The 19447-nt window shown below is 38.5% G+C and overlaps 1 protein-coding gene across 2 annotated transcripts in view; it reads right to left on the bottom strand.

Annotated features, from left to right (window-relative positions):
• The window catches only part of LOC100373270 (4-trimethylaminobutyraldehyde dehydrogenase A-like), a 48411-nt gene extending 29894 nt beyond the window's left edge, over nt 1-18517 (bottom strand). For both annotated transcript variants that reach the window (XR_014926872.1, XM_002736549.4), the window contains exons 1-2: nt 18276-18517; nt 6351-6496 (exon numbers count right to left, since the gene is read on the bottom strand). Coding sequence is in view for 1 of the 2 variants with exons in the window: in XM_002736549.4 (XP_002736595.1) it covers nt 6351-6496; nt 18276-18450 (321 nt within the window). In the remaining variant the exon portion in view is untranslated. The remainder of the gene's footprint in view (nt 1-6350; nt 6497-18275) is intronic.
• Nucleotides 18518-19447: the final 930 nt, after the last annotated feature.

Below are 19447 nucleotides of genomic sequence, written 5' to 3'. Positions count from 1 at the left end.
TCTGCTAAAACTAAACGAAAAACGGAAAAATACCACCGAAATGAGATATCTGAATCTGTTCTCTTACCAGCAAATAAAATGAACAAAAATAAGGCAATTTTATAACAAGAACAGTTTCATTTCGTATAGCAAATTGCGTTGTATCCAAACGACGATTGTTTCGTGTGATTTAAATTTATCACGATTTTCCTTGCAGTCAATATGACACTTGTCACCTAGCAGATTGCAATGTACTTCACAAAGTTGTTGGTACCCAATACTCGCAACATTAAATAATTAAACAAGATATCTTTTTAAAATGTCATTTTACTCTTGGTCATATTATTTTATTCCTCTTACCGCCTTGAATTTCAAATCGATTACATATCGAACTTCTGTTTTTCTCTACTGCCTTTCCGTGTGAAAATATTGAGGTCATACTCATGTCGCAATACTTTGAAGCTGATGCCATGTTGATGCCATGAGACTGCGAAGCTGAGGCCACGATAATGCCACAGAATAAGTGAGGCGAACACAGCTTCAATTTTCAATGACGCGAAGCTGATGCCACAATAATACGATGCTGAGACGACAATTAAGCCACGCGTAGGCGACAATGATGGCACAAAAGTCATGCTTTCACGAGTACTGTACTGTAGGTCCAGAACTGGACGCCTGCCACTTGGAGATTTGGTACGACAAACACATTTGGGGAGAAGCTTGGATTTAGTTCCGGCTGATGTACCCTGTGTATGGCGTCTTTCCCAGCAAACTGTTACTTCCTGTCTGATTGAGTCCCCTGGCAGTGCCCAACAGGGGAGACACTGACGTGGGGGAAATGGAGATTTCAGTGGTATCCCTTAACAGAATGTCACCACCTAGAAAGGTCCAGGGATCAGTCACTCGCAGTCTCCAAACCGGACTACACCGGCGCAATCGGTAAACGACAGGGATATGTGGCCATGTGTTCCGCAGTTGCGGGGTGGAGGGGGGGGGGTACTATGTTCCCCCATGAAGTGAGTTCCCCAAGGCCTGAAGTAGTCACTAAGTTGTCACCTGGCCATTCACCGTACACGTGCCTGTCCCTCCCATGGAAGGGTATAAGCGCTTGCCTCCTGGCTGACTCTGGCTAGCGGACGACGCCCTAGGGCATTGTGTTTTCTGTGCTTGGGGTGCCCTCCGCTTGCCCATGGCAGGACCAACTGGCTAGCGGATTCGATCTGAACCCTCTGGTTCATTGCACTCCGAAGCTGTACCCACCATTCCCTGAACAAAGAGGGTGGAGGATGTCCAGTCTGCGTCACTGAGGTGGGAAGGGACCCCGGCTCAGCTTGTTGGTGAAAACACGTGCGTCTAAGGCCGCGTCTCGTAGCACAGTAGTGGCCCCAGCCAAGAGAGCCAGCCGACACTAGGGGGTGTTGCATGTAGATGTGCGGTGGCCCACCAGTAAAAATGTCGCCTGGTCTAGGAGGCTGGTGCATTCTGCCTCCAAGGTCTCCAGAGTCCTGGGCACGCATAATAATGCGCTCAAGCAACTCTGCCCTCAGGGCTGGATGGGTAGTCTTCAATTGGCAAAGACACCCATGGAACGCGGCTATCCCCCTTTGCCCGGTTTGCCAAATTCGTGGTACCGGGGTCTGGGGAAGGAGGCTTGGAATCCGGTTGGGGGCATCTTGGTCTCATCCCACGCTATGTGGTCTGATCCCGAAACCACACCGACCGGGTAGCGTTTGGTCCAGTGGGAAGTGTTGCCTAATGTTATCCCCACTCGGGGGATTTAAGCATTACATCCTCCGCGGCTGACCAACGCCGCCCATCAACACCGTTTGCGTGCTCTGCGCCCCACTCCGCACTCAGACAGACAGGGAGAGACGTGCCGACGGGGTTGCTTTGGATCCCGACGCCCGTGATCCCATAAGCGTTGAAGCAGCCTTAGGTGGTCGCTTTAGGATCAAGGGTGGGGGTATCTACATCGTATCACTGGGATCGATGATACATGTACTCCGCCTCACCCCAAAAGCGTGGCTCACCGAGTCATGGAAGACTCTGAGGGACTGCCCGGAGTACCGGCTGTATCCGACGCGAGCGAACTGCGTCCTCTTTCACTTTAAATATGTGAGAGAGAGCGTGTTTGACTGTGCGTCTCATGACAGGGTCGGCTCCCTCTGGAGACGCCTGTGGGTCGGTAAGAAAGCAGTCAAAAACCCACAGCGGAGACCAGACACATGGATAAATTTGTTACCATTGTACCGTTACCGTGTGACGAACCCTAGCTGGCTGAAAGTGGGGGGTCAACGTGTGCCCTGCCCTGAAAGCCCTGCCCCGCAATCGGAGGCTTGGCTACGAGCACCCCATTGGCATTCAGTGCCCGAGGCTCCTGAGGAGGCCCGGTGCAATTAGCCTGAGCCTCGGCCTCCCCCAAAAATAGTGGGAGAGCCGTGACTGGGAACGGGGGTTCCCTGGAATAGACGTGTTTGAATGCAAACATGCCTTCGTGTCTCTTCCTGCTTGCCCACCGAGGGGACACAGTGGAGACAGCTCGCTACGACTGCGTCTGATCTACCCGGCCTGCCAGGGACACAATTGCCCCGACAGTCCTTCGACCAAAGCCCTCAACTCTGAGGCAAACCCGGCGCCGTGCGAGGAAGGGTCCACAAAGAGACCCGCAACGAGCCCCATAGGAGGAAAGCCTCCAGGGGCACAGCCTCACTGCAGCCGGTAAAACCGGGTAAAAAAACCACCTGAAAAAACAGACTGTGAGGATGCCCTCCAATCAGCGGGAGAGATCGAGAAAAATTTCAGTACCTCCATCGTCGGGCCTCTTACTCGACGTCCCGGTACACGAAGTATCGGTACCGGAGCGTGAGGACTTTCCACTCATGCAAAACACGCAACTTACTTTAACCGATTTGTTTACTGGACGCGCGACCTTGCTGTGACGCGGTCAGTCTCAGCGATTTTGATGGCTCTGAAAGAAAATCTCAGGCCTCAGAACTCCAGTGAAAAAACACACACGCAAAAACCCTGAACCCCGCACGTAGCTACGACAAAGTATCTTGGATGCAGGTTCTATGCTGGTAAATTCTGAATATAACCACTGCACGGTCGACTCGAAACGAGAGGAGACCGGAAAGAAAAAGGCAGCGAGCCCTGGTGCTGTCATTACATCTATACATTGCTAAATACATTGTAAATAAAAGACGACATGCATGAGGGAAAAAAATGAAATACAGTTGTAAAAGGTGCCGCCGTGAAACCAACCAGTGGTTAGTAGAGGCGCCGGGTTTTAATTTCTTTGTTTTGTGAAAAATGCTACACACAAAGGGGAAAACGACACAAGGGTAAAAATGACAAGGAAAACTTATCCTACCAGCTACAATGTCGGATGCCGTGCCGCGGCAACAACCCAAGCTAGAAACCCAGACAGAAAAAAGTGAAATTTGTGTTGTCACAAATATGTTTTGTAAATGCACTCACTTTGCTTCCCACATTTTTGACCATCCAATCAGAATTCCCCTTTTATTTCCACCAATCATGCCTTGCCCCTACCTTTTCTTTGTTTATCTTGCACACGCCACTTAGCGTCCCTTCATTGTTTTATCCCCTTTGTCTTTTATTCATTCATTCATTCTTTGTCACGTCATGCATAGTGTACTTTGATTTCGCTATCCCACCTCCATCCCCCACATTCCCTCCTTGGTCTCTTCTGTCAGACTCACTGTGGGGAAAAGGACTCCATCCTGCCCCCCATTACAGGGTTCGACGGCCATCTGCCTGGCCACCTCCCTACATTTCGGCCGTGGCAGTGTGTCCTTGACCCCAACCTTGACAGTGACCTGATCGAAGGGGCCCCTTCCCCAATTTTATTTTAGGTAGTTATTGTTTATATTTACAAGCCTTATTTTGACTTGTTTCCAATTTTGTAGTTGTTTAATAGATTGATTTTACAGAGTGGTTTATTTTACATGTATTTGTATTTATTATTTGTTTTTTCATTTATTTTATCTCAATAAATTGCTTGTTTGTTATCCCTTATCTTGGTTGTGATGTGCATTTACAAAAAAAGGCAGGCGATCCAGCAGAGCTCGCTAGATTTCATCTCCACTCAAGGCGGAGAAAAAATCAGAGTGATTGACGGCTACCTATGGCGCTGCCATGTGGTCACGTGGGTTCGTGACGTAATGGGTAAAAGAATCTTGAGGTCATGGGGCTTCCCCTGACCTAGATTCTATCTCTCCGTCACCCGCGATTAATGCCTACAGTTCAAAATAGTCATTTTGACTGACCGGAGTCTATGGTGGGTAATTGAACGTAGTGAATTGTCTACCAGTTGTCAATTTTGCAGAGCAGCAGCTCAAATTTCACTACTTCAAGTTTATGCATAAATTAACAACCAGGCTAGTTGTCTGTACGATTGTTGTAACACTGTTCAACCAAAAACAATGCCCCGACGGCGTTTTGAAGATGAACACATTGTCAATCATTTGTGAAAATTTCAAAACAAAAGGTCAAAGCGTCTAGGAGCTATTTTTTTTTAAAGTTCTGGGATGTGCACTAAAAAGAAGCTGAGATAATTGCTTATTTGCACAATAATTCACTCAGTAAGAAGTTTGCTAATGCTCATAATTAAAATGACTGTAACAGTTCCAAATTTAAATGTATTAAATTATTATTTAAGTTAAATATAGTGCATAATATGGAGATCCCGCCATTTCTTTTTTTCACCATGTTTCTTTTTTATTATTTATGTACTGCCTTGCTAAATCTTGCTAAGCATTCAAAAGAGAGAATGTTTGGACCTGTTATCTATATATTAAAATCGTTTTTTGAGTATGTTCCGCTATTCACAATTCTACAAAATTTTAACAGTCCATAGCCAAGACTGTTTGGATAATAAAAAGCAAAAAAAAAAAAAATTTTACTCCCAAGTGCCCAGGAACCTGCATCTCTACCTTAATATGCATTACATGTACTTTTTTTAATTTTTTTGGTAATAAAAAGTATATTCTTAAAGAAGTTTTGAATAAAAACAAACATTGCTTAGTAGCAAATGAAATGGTAGCACAATCCGGTCATGCTGTATTTCACAAGTGAATAACTGTCTTCAAATTACCATTACCATAGGGCATTTAAATATGTTAATGACAGTTCAGCGACCTCGTGGTGAAATAACACTGAAGAGATTTACCAATGTTTTAGTGCAATCTTTTGGTTTCGTTTTCCATGGGAAAAAGGCATGATTTTTGTTTTTAAATCAAGATTTTTTTTGAATCGGCCCGATGTAGAAATATAAATAAACGTACCGTCCCAAATAAGAATGTACCGGGTGGATTTTTTCGGGGAAACAAATAAACGTACCGGTACGTTTATTTGGGAGATGAGAGTACAATAATGTTTATAAATGGGCCATTCCAGTTTATATCCCCCCCCCCCTGTTGATGAGCTTGTGTGTTTACTTCATACAGGGTATAATTTCCATGGGTGTATAAGTCATACAAAGTTTTATTTCCAAATCACCATTCACCATACAGTAGTGGAAATCCCAAAACTATAGTTCCTACTTATGGTGTTGATGAGTTCCATTGTGCCACCCTTCAGAGTAGGATTTCCAAATATAACTCTCATATGCTAATTTACCAAGTTCAAAATTTTATATTTGATAATGGAAATCCAAACTAGTCCTGATTCACGGTGTTGATGAGCTCATTCGTGCCACCATCCTTATCTAATTTCAGTAATAACTATTTCATACTGGCCCAATTTTTTTACCATATACAGTCAGAATTCCAAGTTTTTTAGTCATACTGTTGGAAATCCAACCTCATCAACCAGTATGTGGCGAGATAAACTAGGCCATATTTTATTTAGTAGTCATAACTGCCTGGATTTCCAGGAATTTTTTTTCCATACTCGTCTGGATTTCCAGATTCTGTTTCTCCATATACAGTTGGAATTCCGGGGTATTTTCCCCATCATACAGTGCTGGAAATTCGACCACATCAACAGGGGGGTTGCAGATATAAACTGGAATGGCCCAATGAGTTTCTAAGACCATATACATTCATCAGATATAGTAGGTATATCTTTTGTACGAGCTTTTATTACAGTACTGGTTGCATGCTTCTAGATGCAGCATTGCATGAGATATTAGTTATGCATATAATACATGTATATGTATAATATATAATTTATATATAATATAAGGTCACAAGATATGGTTATGTGACATGTTAGTGATTTTGCTTGCTCGATGCATATATTAAAGTATTTGTTGTATGTGAATATGCCAAATAGTTCTCTGAATAATAGGCTTATGCATATTAATAAGTTCATGTATAATGGTGTACATTAAAATTCATGTATGTTCAAACCTCAATTATTTTTGCGGCTTTTCTCAGAACAGCTGCTCTCTCACTTCCAGAATACGATGACCATATATGGAACGCATCTTGAGAACTTTTCACTGCATTGTCAATGTCGTCTTGACTCGAACTTGGACAGGTACATAGTAGTTTACCTACAACAAAGAAACAAACAGATGCAAATCTAATACATCCATATTTAAGATTGTCTGGTAAAGTGGAATGAAGTTAAATGTTGTGGTGAAATGTAGCAGGGGTAGAGCAAAGATTTTGCAAAAGAGGAGATCCAAAACTATATTTGGCTTTCAAATTCAGAGTAAAGCTTGAAACCAAATTTCGACATGGAGTAAATTAAATATGTACTTCTCAGCTCACTGTTAGTGATTGCCATACATGTATGGCAAAGATACAAATGAGAAGACAGCAATGGATTGGTGAACAGGCAGATAAGCAATTTCAATGACTTTGACTTTGTTTTAATGAAAACTGGAAGTACACATGAGGGTATGTGTTATTATTGATTTTGGAAACTCAATTAAAGGAATTAAACTGAATTAAATAACCATGTTTGTTTATTTAGTTTACAAACACCATGGTCAGTCACACAAAGTCCCCCAAATTCAAAAGAGATTTTTAAATGCGCTGGGGAACACAAGACGAATAATTGTGCATACATAGATGACGACTCCACGTTATAAAGCAGCATGAAAATGGCAATTTAAACTTTGCTTGCAGATTTTCCTGGGGCAGATTTACATAATACTACAGTACGATAACACGGCCAGTCACACAAAATCCATCAAAAGGGAACTGCAAGTTGTATAATGCCAAAACAGTACCATGATTTCACAACTTTCGAAATGCGTTTGCTTTTATCGATGCCCACTGTACACCAGTAAATGTCTTCCCGTTCGCAAGAACACAAAGCCTAAACTATCAGAAATTCGTAACGCATAATTCTAGTGATGGTATTACAAAATAACTCATCATTTGTAAATTCAATCCATTGAAAAAGTATAAAAAACATTTTCATAAACAATTTTTATTATATAATACACTTTGAAAAGAAACAAGATTCATAAACATAAATCTATTTGAATATATTCTCACTACAAATTACACAATACTTATTTTCTAATGGAGTTCCTTCACAGCGCAAACTATTGGAATCCATGCACACGTGTGAGTACTTAGGTGACACATTTTATAGCTACAATGTACGCCCAAAATAGTCCATCATTTTTTGCACAACTGTGACCAAATGACATCATTCTGTTAACATCCACACATTTTCATAAAATCTCCATGCACTTTTTGACCTTTCATAAGTAAAATATACTACATTTTACTCCAGAAAAACAATTTTCATGGTACATTCCTACATTCTTGCATACTAATGAGGGGTTCAGACACATTCCAAGCTGAACAATTTTCTTGGACTAATAAAGCTGGTCAATCCTTTCCCAGCAAAAATACACACACATACATACAATCTCTTGAATAGGTGTCAAGGAAGATTGAAAGGCCTTACTTCGGTTCTAAAATAGGAGTTACGAAATGTTGAAAAATTACAGTCAATCAAAAATCAAAGAAAGCTTAGAAAGAACTCCCGTGTGCTGAGAGTTTTGGAGACACATTACAAATTAATTCAAAATTACTTAATAATACTTCAGATATTGATGGAATAGCTGAAAACTAATTATGCAAATAAAGTAACTAATATGAACAGATTTAAGTGTAAAACTAATAAGGTCTGCACAATGTACCAAGTTTCATTGAAATGTTATTAGAACCAAAAAAATATTAATTATTATACTAATTAGAGAATTAATATGAACAGATTTTAACGCAAAATTAATCAGACTGTCTATTGTCCTAGAGAATTTATGTACCAAGTTTTATTCAAATGTGATGATCAATACCTGAGATATCAGTATTAAATAATTATGTTAATTAGGTGATTAAGAAGCATAAATATTACCAAAAACTAATATGGTGCATAGTCTTAGGTTCATTGAAATGTGATGGGTACTCTTTAAAAGTTTCATTGAAATCCAATGAGTGGTTTTTAGACATCATAGAACAGCAAAAAATTAACTAGTTATGCAAATTAGGTAATTAATAGGCACAATTATTTATCCCAAAATTAATCAGGTCTCTGCATGGTCCTAGAATATCTATGTCGCAAGTCTCATTGAAATGTGATGATTAGTACTTGAGATATCAGGTGAAAAGCTGAAAATTAACTAATTATGCTAATAAGGTGATTAATATGCACAAATATTTACCCAAAAACTAATTAGGTCTCTGCACAGTCCTCAAGTAACTATGTACCAAGTTTCATTGAAACGTGATCATTACTATTCAATATATCAAAAGCTGAAAATTAATTAATTATGCAAATTAGGTAATTAATATGTACTGATATTACCCTAAAAACTATCAGGTATGTGCAGTGTCCCAAGTTTTATTGAAATGTTATGATTAGTACTTGAGATATCAGTGGAAAAGCCGAAAATTGATTAATCATTATGTAAATTAGGTAATTAATAATATTAACAGATTTTTACCCAAAACTAATCAAATCTACGCATTAGTTCAGAGCATCCATGTGCCAAGTTTCATTGAAATCCAATGAGTGGTTCTTCAAAAATCAGTGGAACAGTCATAGAACAGCTTAAAATCAGTTAATTATCATGCAAATTAGGTAATTAATATTCATAGATTTTTACCCAAAACTAATCAAATCTGCGTACTAGTTCAGAGCATCCATGTGCCAAATTTCATCAAAATCCAATGAGTGGTTCTTTAGATATCAGTGGAACAGTCTTGGAACAGCTAAAAATCAGCTAATTATCATGCAAATTAGGTAATTAATATTCATAGATTTTTACCAAAACCTAATCAACTCTGCGCATTATCCCAGAGCATCTACAGTACAGTTCTCGCGGAAGCTTTGGCTTTTGTGGCATCATTGTCGCCTACGCATGGCTTCATTGTCGCCTCAGCATCGCATCATTGTGGCATCAGCTTCGCGTCATTGAAAATTGAAGCTGTGTTCGCCTCGCTATTTTGTGGCATCATCGTGGCCTCAGCTTCGCAGTCTCATGGCATCAACATGGCATCAGTTTCAACTTATTGTGACATGAGTATGACCTCATTATTTGCACGCAGAAGGGCAGTAGACAAAAACATGTACAGAAGTTCGATATGTAATCGATTTGAAATTCAAGGCGAATAAAATAATATGATCAAGAGTAAAATGATATTTTAAAAAGATATCTTGTTTAATTATTTTAGTGTTGCGAGTATTGGGCACCAAAAACTTTGCGAAGTACATTACAATCGGCAAGGTGACGAGTTTCATATTGACTGGAAGGAAAATCGCGATAAATTCAAATCACACGATGGAATCGTCGTTCTGATACAACACAATTTGCTGTATACGAAGTCGAACTGTTCTTGTTATAAAATTTACCTTTTTTCGCTCATTTTATTTGCTGCTAGAAGAGCAGATTCAGATTCCTCATTTCGGTGGTATTTTTCTGTGTTTCGTTTAGTTTTAGCCGAGTCCGACCCCATGCCCGGACTACTAAAACAAAGCAATACACACGTACGCCGCCTGGTGCGTCGGCGCCAGTCATCTCGATACAAAGTTCCAAAACAAGTGCGTACATTTCCAACATATGATTGGATGGTTGTGGTGGCGTCGGTCTGGTAAAATTTGACAACCAATTCTCAAAATTAAGTCACGATCAGTGATCTGAGCTCGATCTATACGTACTTTAAAAGTATTCTCACAAACATATTTTCGAATGAAAACGAGCCACATGCCCTGTAAAAAATCGAATAGCACTTGACATGCAGAAATAATTTATTGGGCTTCAGAAAAAAAAACGCGTCCATTTAGTGTGGCCGTAAATATTTGGTCACCAGCCGATGAACAATTTGAAAATCATGATTCACACGGAAGTCCTTCGATACTGAAAATCATCGACCCCAGTCTGGTTTACCTTATTTCCCAACTTGCAAAACTGATTTGTATCTCAGCCCTGTTTTTTTTCTTTCTTTTTTTGAACTGAGGTAAAATCCCATCCGTTTGTCAAAATATACCGATGTTTTTCAGTGAATAATTGCGAAGCCTGTCACAGCACAAAAAAAACTTTGTGAATCGACGATGGAGATTGGATGGTACGACGACCCTTCAATTTGCGTTAAATATGTTTTGTTACAACATCATTGATTGGCTGAGAGTCACCTGATCGGAGCACGACCTGGGTCACAGAACCATATTAGTCCGTATTATCAACAGGACTTTGCGAGAAAACCACACCCACATTTTCAACCATTTTAGCGCGGAAGTTGCCAACAAATGTCGAAAACTCGTGAATTTTATGAATTCGAATAAAATAAAGCTAGCGATTCGTAAGACCGGTTAATAATATATCCCCTGATGCTCTTCGATTTTTTTATTTCAACGTGAGAAATGGATACTAGTAATTGAAGTTCCATCGATTTCAAGGAGACTATTTAACCGCGACAACTCTACGCTCTGTTATAGTTTCGCGAGGTAAAACAAAAATACAATAAATAGTACTTGTTTAATTATTTGGTTGTACAACCCGCAAATTACGGGACATGATCCCCATGAATTGCGATAAATAAATGCTGATTGTGTTGAATGACGGACGTCGGGACCGTTTGAAGAAACAAATTACGGTCGGTAGACATTTCAAACAAATGAAATTATTAACGAAAGACGAGATTTTGCTAGATATTTACGATCATACGGTCATACCAAATATATACAAAATTGACAAATACACAAAGAGGTGTAATAGTAGGTCATTTTTATTTTAGACTTAGAAATATTTTTTTTCACTCAGTCCACGTCCATGCGTGGGAATTCTATTTAGCTTCATGGTCCTTCGGCTTGTCTTCTGCTTGGGGGGAGGGGAACAACAATAATTATACAAATCGTAAACTCAACACAGAAAAGAAACCCAGACAACCATGTTGTACTTCTGTTGAATACATTTTGGAGCAGTGCGTCACGTCGGAATATTGTCTAAAATAAAATATTCAATCCCAGCCAAATCTAGGTCAAAGGGTCAGATTGCGTGCATATAATTATAGATAGTTAAAACAAAAAGTATTTGAACTTTTGACGGTTGTTCAACATCTATGCACGGTTACTAAACTAGTAACCGTGATCTATGAAAACCAGAAAATTTTTAGTAGTCCGAATTGTTGCACGGTCGAAAATAAAACGGAAATTGACCGGTCAAAAGCGGAAGCGGTCAAGAGGTTTGGGGAAAATGAGTACAGTACTTCTTTGTTTGATGAAGCGATGCTGATGCCACATTGTCGCCATAATGAGGCCACAATGAAGCGAAGCGATAATCGCCTAACTTTTTAATGTCGCGACATTGAAGCGATGCTGAAGCCATAACAATGCCATAATGATGCGATGCTGAAGCGAAGGTGAAGCTGAAGTGAAGCCAAAGCTTCCGCGAGAACTGTACTGTATGTACCAAGTTTCACCAAAATTTGATTAGTGGTTCTTGAGATAACGGTGGAACAAAAAAAGTGACATACATACATACATACAGACATACAGACATACAGACATACAGACAGGGTAACTGCAAAGACTCCCTTTTGTGCTTCGCACACGGGAGTCAAAAACTGTCCACATGATAAAAAAAATAAAATTCAACTTAGTTTCACAGTTAGCGAATGATTTCAGTCACATGTAAACGGTCAATACAATACGATATCCGCCATGTTTTTGAACGCACACGGAACGTGTTTATTGACCGGATAGGTCAAGTCACGAATTAACCAATCAAAATGCCGGATGGTACCCACAAGTCAGATTTACCATAGCTCATTTAAATATGTTAATGACAGTTCAGTGACCTCATGGTGAATGCAACACAGAAAAGCTTTACCAATAATGTAGTGCGATCTTTCGGCTTTGTTTTTCCATAGAAAACGGCATGATTTTTTTTTAAATCAAGAAATTAATTGTTTTTCGAAAGATAAACTGAGCATTGAAGAAGAATTTAACACTTTTATGGTGGTAACAGCTCATTGTCGAAAACTTACCAAACACAGAACAAAAACAGTTTCATTGTGTGTCAGACATATCTTATTACCGCTGAATAATAAATAGGTGTGAATTGTTTCAGGCACGTTGTCGAAACAAACGACTAGGATTAGGAACAAAGCAGTTTAGCAGTTTTGGACCAGCTGGTTGAAACAATGAAGTCAGTCACGGTCTTGTTGAATTGGGGGTGCGGTTAGTAATAGGTAGTTTTCAAGTGTAAGGTAGCGGGACTATTATTTGCATACTTGTTTTCATCTTCTAATTGTAGCTAAATGACTACAAATAGACCCGGGAAAGTATATATTTTTAGAATCGCCAGACTTCAAGCTTTTCACAAGTGTATTTTGCATGCCCGTATCTGCAATCTACGTCGCGTTACTCAATCAAAGGTGAAAAATTACTTTTTCTGTAAAAAAAATAATTACGCATTTATGCTGGCGATAAGAAGTATTTTTTTCACTTTTCCTAGTTGTTCAATAGTCTGGAAAATTGAATGTGTCTGGTTAGTTTTATTCAAGCAACGCGTTTTAAAAAATAGTGTCCTGAATTTCAATTACTGTTTTAGTCGCATTGCCCCCAACTCAAACCACAACTCGTTGGTAAATAATCGATGAAATAGTTTGTCTGGACACATTCAAGTTCCTCTCATTGTCACCTTAAAGCTGTGAAAATTTGGTGTTAATCCGACGACAATAAGTATACGTTATTTTTTGTTAAAGACCTTGTATTTTGAAAAATATAAACTCCTAGAAAACGTCCATGAAGTAACAGCAAAGATTTTCAAGCTTGTTTATCGGCACAATCAATTTGTTTTTCCATCAAGGTCTGTTTTACCATGTGTAGGGACATCCAAATGTGTAAGGCTATTGGAAACCAAAAAATAAAGGAATGGGATAGCTATAATTGGATAAATTCGGCATATGAAAACACCAAAATCAATGATTTTTTTCCAATGGCTGTGTGACCTTGTGTCTGACACATTCATATGCAAATGAATAATCTGTGAAACAAACAGGGGCGGAGAAAAACCACTCAAATGTTTGGAAACACTCATTGTGTGTCAGATAGCTACTGATAACACATCCTAACATTGCTTTGTCTTGAGTTTATCTTTGAAACTTATAGGCACACAGATTAAACCTGTGTTGTTGATTTTGGAAAACACTACTGAGGCTGCCTTGCTTCCCTTCAGAAAATCTATATTTTAACCAACTTACATGACATTCTATGTTATATTGACTTTATCATATGAAAGTTTATGGTGCATTTCATCAATTAATAAATAAATGTGAAAATCGTAATTTTCAACACAAATAATAGTCTCGCTACCTTAAAATTGTTGTTAAGAACTCTTTAACCCCAAAGCTGGAATTGGGGGTGTGGTTATTATTACGTATGCGGTTTATATTAGGACTGTAACGGTACTACCTTTACACAAAAATCAAGAGAATGACATAAATTAATATATATAATAATAATATAATATAATAAATGATTATTGACTTTAAAACAGTTTCAAAATAACACCATTTATCCTTTAACAAGGTTCAATTCAACCTTATTTTGTTAAACTTCTAAACTGACCATTAACCGTTTCACCACCAGACTTTTTCACCCAAAAGTTTAAAAGGTTCAAATTGAAAAACTATTGTGAAATTTTTTTTATAACTGTAATATTCATGTTATCGCATAGGTATAAAACAGCCAAAAAGTATGATATTTGGACAGCTTAGTTAAATGAGCAATACTGTTCTGCACCCATCGGGACATGTATTCAGATACACTTTATGAAATCGCAATGCCAGTTGATAGCCAGCTTGCAAGTTAAGTTATGTTACGTTCATACTGTACTGTATGCCATTGTGGAAATATAATATGGTGGACATTGATGAACTATAGAAACAATTGTGGTATGTGGGAATGGCGAATAATCCGGCTAGAATTATACAGGAGTTGCTCGTGGCTGACGTGCATAAAAAAGGGAAAACAAGAAACATAAGAATTAGGTTTTAGCCTAATGCTGGCTAAGGTTAAGGGAAAGTGTTAAGTGTACTAGTCTGAAACTAACCCATCGGTTTCTTTTGATAGGCAACATTTTATTGTTTTTTGACTTGTTTTGTTACAGTGCCCGAAATTATGTTTTAATTTTACTGGGAAGATTGTTTTGAAGGTTTGTTTTAGATTTATTACTGTTGAAGTGACTTCATTTAAGGTAGAGATGCAGTTTATTTGGCTTGCTTTTTAATTGAGTAATTAGACAATGAAGATGGTATTATATATCCAGCATGTTATATATTTTCTGAAAGCTTATTATACAAACTTTGTAAAACTTGTCTTTATTTTAAATATCCAGAATGCGTTTTTGATTTTGGGTCAAAAATATGCTTTTTTGGACAAAAGTGGTTTAAAAAAAATTAGCTCAAAAACTTCAAGTCCGTTTGTGGGTAAAATTACATCACTGGATACCTTGGTATACTACTAATTCAAATGCGTCCACTCATCTCTCTAACGGCTTTCAAAGTCGCACAGCATGACCTCAAAGTTCACTCTTTTCTATTTTTGCATAATTTATATATCCATGTTAATTGCGGACTTGTTATTTTTGTTCCACTCGCAGTAATAAACTGTCCGGGCGCATTTTGAAGGAGGAACACCTTGTCAATAATGTGTGAAAATTTTGAGGCAAATGGCCAAAGCGTCTATCAGCTATTTTAATTTAAAACCCAAGAATTCACCAAAAATAGAAGACGAGAAAAAGGCTAATTTGCATATTTGCGCGTTAAACCGAGAATTACTGCTTTGTCATACTTTGTCATACTTTCTAGACTATTGAAATTGAAAGTTAACATATAGACATAGACATTTTATGTAAAATTGTTGGACCAGAACAACTGCTCTTGAATATATAAATCAGAAACACGTCATTCATACCAGTGTTTTGATGGGGTCGGTAAAAACATGTGTCAATGCCCAGTAAACATGACGTCATCTCATGAATAATTAAACAGGGGGCGGTCCTAGGAAGGTGACTTTTTATCACGATCAAAACAGCATGGCTTCTCTTCGATGTATTTTCAATAAAAAAATCTACGAGTATTTCAGAGCCTATGGTTTACCGTGAAGAGTACAAAGTGGGATATTAAATTAATTATTATTGATGATTTTTATGTAGTATTTAGAACCAACTCCAGGAAGCGAACGCACAATAATGAATAATCGCGTAATCCTAGAATCGAAACGCGAGGCACAGAAGTTTTGTTCAGCGTTTCCAATCCCATTTTCCCACTGCAACATATTTGTTAAAAGAAATATTTGAATTCTGTTCGTTTTTTAAGGAGGCAATTTTTTTATTTTTTTCGATTTTGGTAACGCCTTATTCAGAAATTTTCTAAGACAAATCAGCGCACGGATGTACGTACTAGTACAAAACATGCTGTTGTACTACCGGCGACGGTCGCTGCAAGGAGAGAGCTCCAGCTCCTAACGTAAAATTTTTAAAATTTCGACCGGTTTTAAATAATTTGTGTTGGAAATCTGACATGACATGAGTGCAAAATTAAGGTGCATTTTCGAGCTGTCGAATTTTTCTGAATAGAAATCAGCAAATGAAAAAATAGGAGTGCTAAACAGTGTGCTCGTTAGTTTAAAAAAAAAATGGAATGTCCGTCAAATTGACGTAAACTTCCCCATTTTTCACCGAAAAAGCAAAGGTCGTGGTTGAGTTGCAGGCTAAAGAACTCAAAAATCAAAACAAAATCATCAATCAGTAAGTATTATGACAAGGAAAACAAAACATCAGACGCGGAGAAGTGGTCAGCGCGTCAAAAGAGTTGTTAATGTATCAAGTTACCTCTCTCTGTGATTTATTTTTCATTGAAATTATTTGGTTGTTTTCAATTAATTTTAGCGTACCTCTGCAATTTATTTTAGCATTGTCAGTTGTTTGTTTCATTGAATTAAACTGAGTTCGTCCGGTTGCAAACAAAGCTGTCTCGCACCACCTAGCACCTAGCATTGGACAAAAGATACACGAAAGTTTGTATCTCCCCGACCCAGTGCAATATATCCGGTTAGAATCAAAGCTCATGTGTCCCTTATTTGAGGGACCAGATTCTGCCGTAAATTCGCGATGGGATTTAGAAAAAAAATAGGACTTTTAAGGTGTATTTTGGCGTCATTTTCGAACATTTCAATCATTCCTGATGCCTAATATAGAGTCCAAGTTTTACCGTAGTCATTGACGCCTATTCAAGAGTATGATGTTTATTGTGACTAGCGTGAATGGGTAAAGCTTCGTTTCGACAATGAGCTGTTATCACTGTGAACAATGTTAAATTATTCTTCACATGCTCAGTTTATTTTATGAGTACAATTATTTAAAAATAAAATCTCTCAGTCAATCAGAAACTCGGATTCACCTTCAGGGAAAGTCACGTTTAGACGCTCACATCGATTTTGTTTTTCGTTCGGCGGGCTAATGCCTTCAGTGTAGCTTTTGCCTCTTCCGACATAGAAATCATCTGAATCTTCTTTCTACCTCTCTTTCTTTTCACACCACGCATAATGTAATGATAAAAATTAGGAAAAAACGCTGAGGAAATATAATGTTTGGTTTGCTAGCGAGCGATAACTGATTCGAGAATAATTGCACATGCGCGTGAATTGAATGAACTATGACCCGTACAATCTCGATATGCATATTGTCAATCAAAGGTCCTGTTATTTGCTTACTCATGCAAATTAGGCAATTGGACATAAGCATTGCCACGTGTGAGTGTTTTTTATTTTTAACCAGAAAATAAACAGCAATTTTAATGGTGTTCCAATAAGAATTCATTGGTCAAATTTTCACAGAATGTTCTTTAGATAAAAATTTATATAAAAAACGAAAAAAACTATTTTTGATTGAAATTCACAAATAAACTGCATCTCTACCTTAAAGCAGGGGGGGGTTCGTCACCTGCGCGCGCACGCACGGGAATTGACTATTAAGCGACGATAACAACACACGCTAACAAACGCAAAGGTTCATGGATAGACTCTTGTTTGTAAACAATGACACGCTATGGCCATCTGACGCATGCGCAGGTGACAACTCCCCCACTTTAAGGTAGATACAAAAGAGCCTTCAAAATAGTCATCGTTTTGATTTTGATGATTGTTCTCGTACTTAAATTTTTGACTCTTTCCAAACATGGAAATAAATTACGGCGACTATCACAGTTCCAAATTTGAAATAATTACCAAAATGTGACAATAAAAATTGCATCACATCTAAATACAGATAAGGGGGGGGGGGCAAGGTGGATAGCTGGTACAGTTTTACGGGAAATTAAAAGGGCTTTTTACAATTTACAAGGAAAAAAAGACGTTTTTACAGTTTACAGTGAAAATTGAATTTTGCAATGAATTGTGTCATCTAGTCATTTTACAGTTTCGAAAATGTAATTTCCCTGGATTATTCTTTACGACTTTTTTTATTTGGATGTACCGAGAAAAATGACATATTTTTACAGTGTACCGAAAAAATAATTGATTGATTACGTTGTACGCCTGTGATTACAGAATTACGGAATTTATTTTTTTCAATTTACGTTGCACGAACAAAAAAATATTGCAATTACGTTGAACGAAAATACCCTTGCCCCCCCCCCCCCCCGCCCCCGATAATGTAGTAGTGTGCGTGGAACACTCTCACTCAAAATCAACATTAATCCAACCCCACCCCCTATGGTAGTACTAATACGTTACCTCAGCTCCCTGGTTACCTTGAGTCGAAAATAATATCATGATTTTAGGTATCAAATCAAATCAATACTCACCTGTGGCGGGTTCGTAGACTTTAAAATCCAGAGATCTGTCGGGGTTATTCGCCGTGATTCTGTGATCATCCACGTAATTCAAACTGGCAGGAGACTCCAAACTCAGTGTACCGGCAAAACGACGAAATTGAACATCTCTTTTAAGCGACTGACTGACAACTCTACGGAGGAGCATAACGAATGCACTCTGAAGTGAAAAGATGCCGTTTGAAGGAATCGCCTGCGCCTGCCAATCTAAACAGCTGATTATCAACACGAGGTCGACTGACCGCCCTCACATGATCAATCTGCATATTCATTTGTCTTTTTTCCCCGAGCGCACCGTAGAAAGACTGAAGCCTACTCATAAATACAAATACCCGGAATTTATTTACTTTCATTAAATTGTACTTCCGAGCCACCAGTTTAATTTTCGTAGTTTAGTTGAAAATGACCATTTTGACTGTATTATAACGCTTTTGCACCAGGTTCCTAATGCATAGATATGTTGCCACATCTCAAATTGTAGCCTAAATGAGTTTTAAAAAAATTCAAAGAACGCTTTTTTTCTTTAACTTTGAATTGTTCTAAAAAAAAATTGCCATGAGACAATAGTTTCATGATTTTATGAGTGGACTTCAACGTTAAAGGACGGTGGCCATCGCGCCACGCATGCGCGAGATATATGGTCTTATATAAACAAAGATGGCGACGTTGACTGTTGCGCAGACGAACGAGTACAAACTGAGACGTTACCAAGCTTAAAATTGGTGATAGGAAGGTATCGAAGGAGTCGCCGGCGGTAATTAGTGCAAGTCGCGCCCAGGTCAAACCTCATACTTTTGATTCAATGAGAAGAGCGCACTGGATTGTGGGAAAATCCATGTTTATCAACACAAATGTCACACATGCGCAGCTAGACGACCACCGCCGCTCTTTAATAATATACACCAGTCAGCAATGATAAACTAGTACATCAATACAACTTTTGGAAGCAGTCAACGAAGCTGTTCGTGTGATGTTTATCGAGTGGGATAGGAAATAATCTACAGGTTTGTGGGAGCGGAGATTTTCTGCATTTGGCTGAGCAGTTTTATTTCTCTGAACACAGCTGAGTTGGTAAAATGTATTTTTATGTAATGTAAAATTATTTTTCTCCAAATTTTAAAGACGCGCGCCAAACGTATGCAGCA

The sequence above is a fragment of the Saccoglossus kowalevskii genome, chromosome 17 (genome assembly GCF_978046115.1).
Source record: "Saccoglossus kowalevskii chromosome 17, keSacKowa6.1, whole genome shotgun sequence".
Lineage (NCBI taxonomy): Eukaryota > Metazoa > Hemichordata > Enteropneusta > Harrimaniidae > Saccoglossus > Saccoglossus kowalevskii.
Note: the sequence above shows the minus strand (reverse complement) of the source record. Positions and strands in the feature narration are given on the sequence as shown.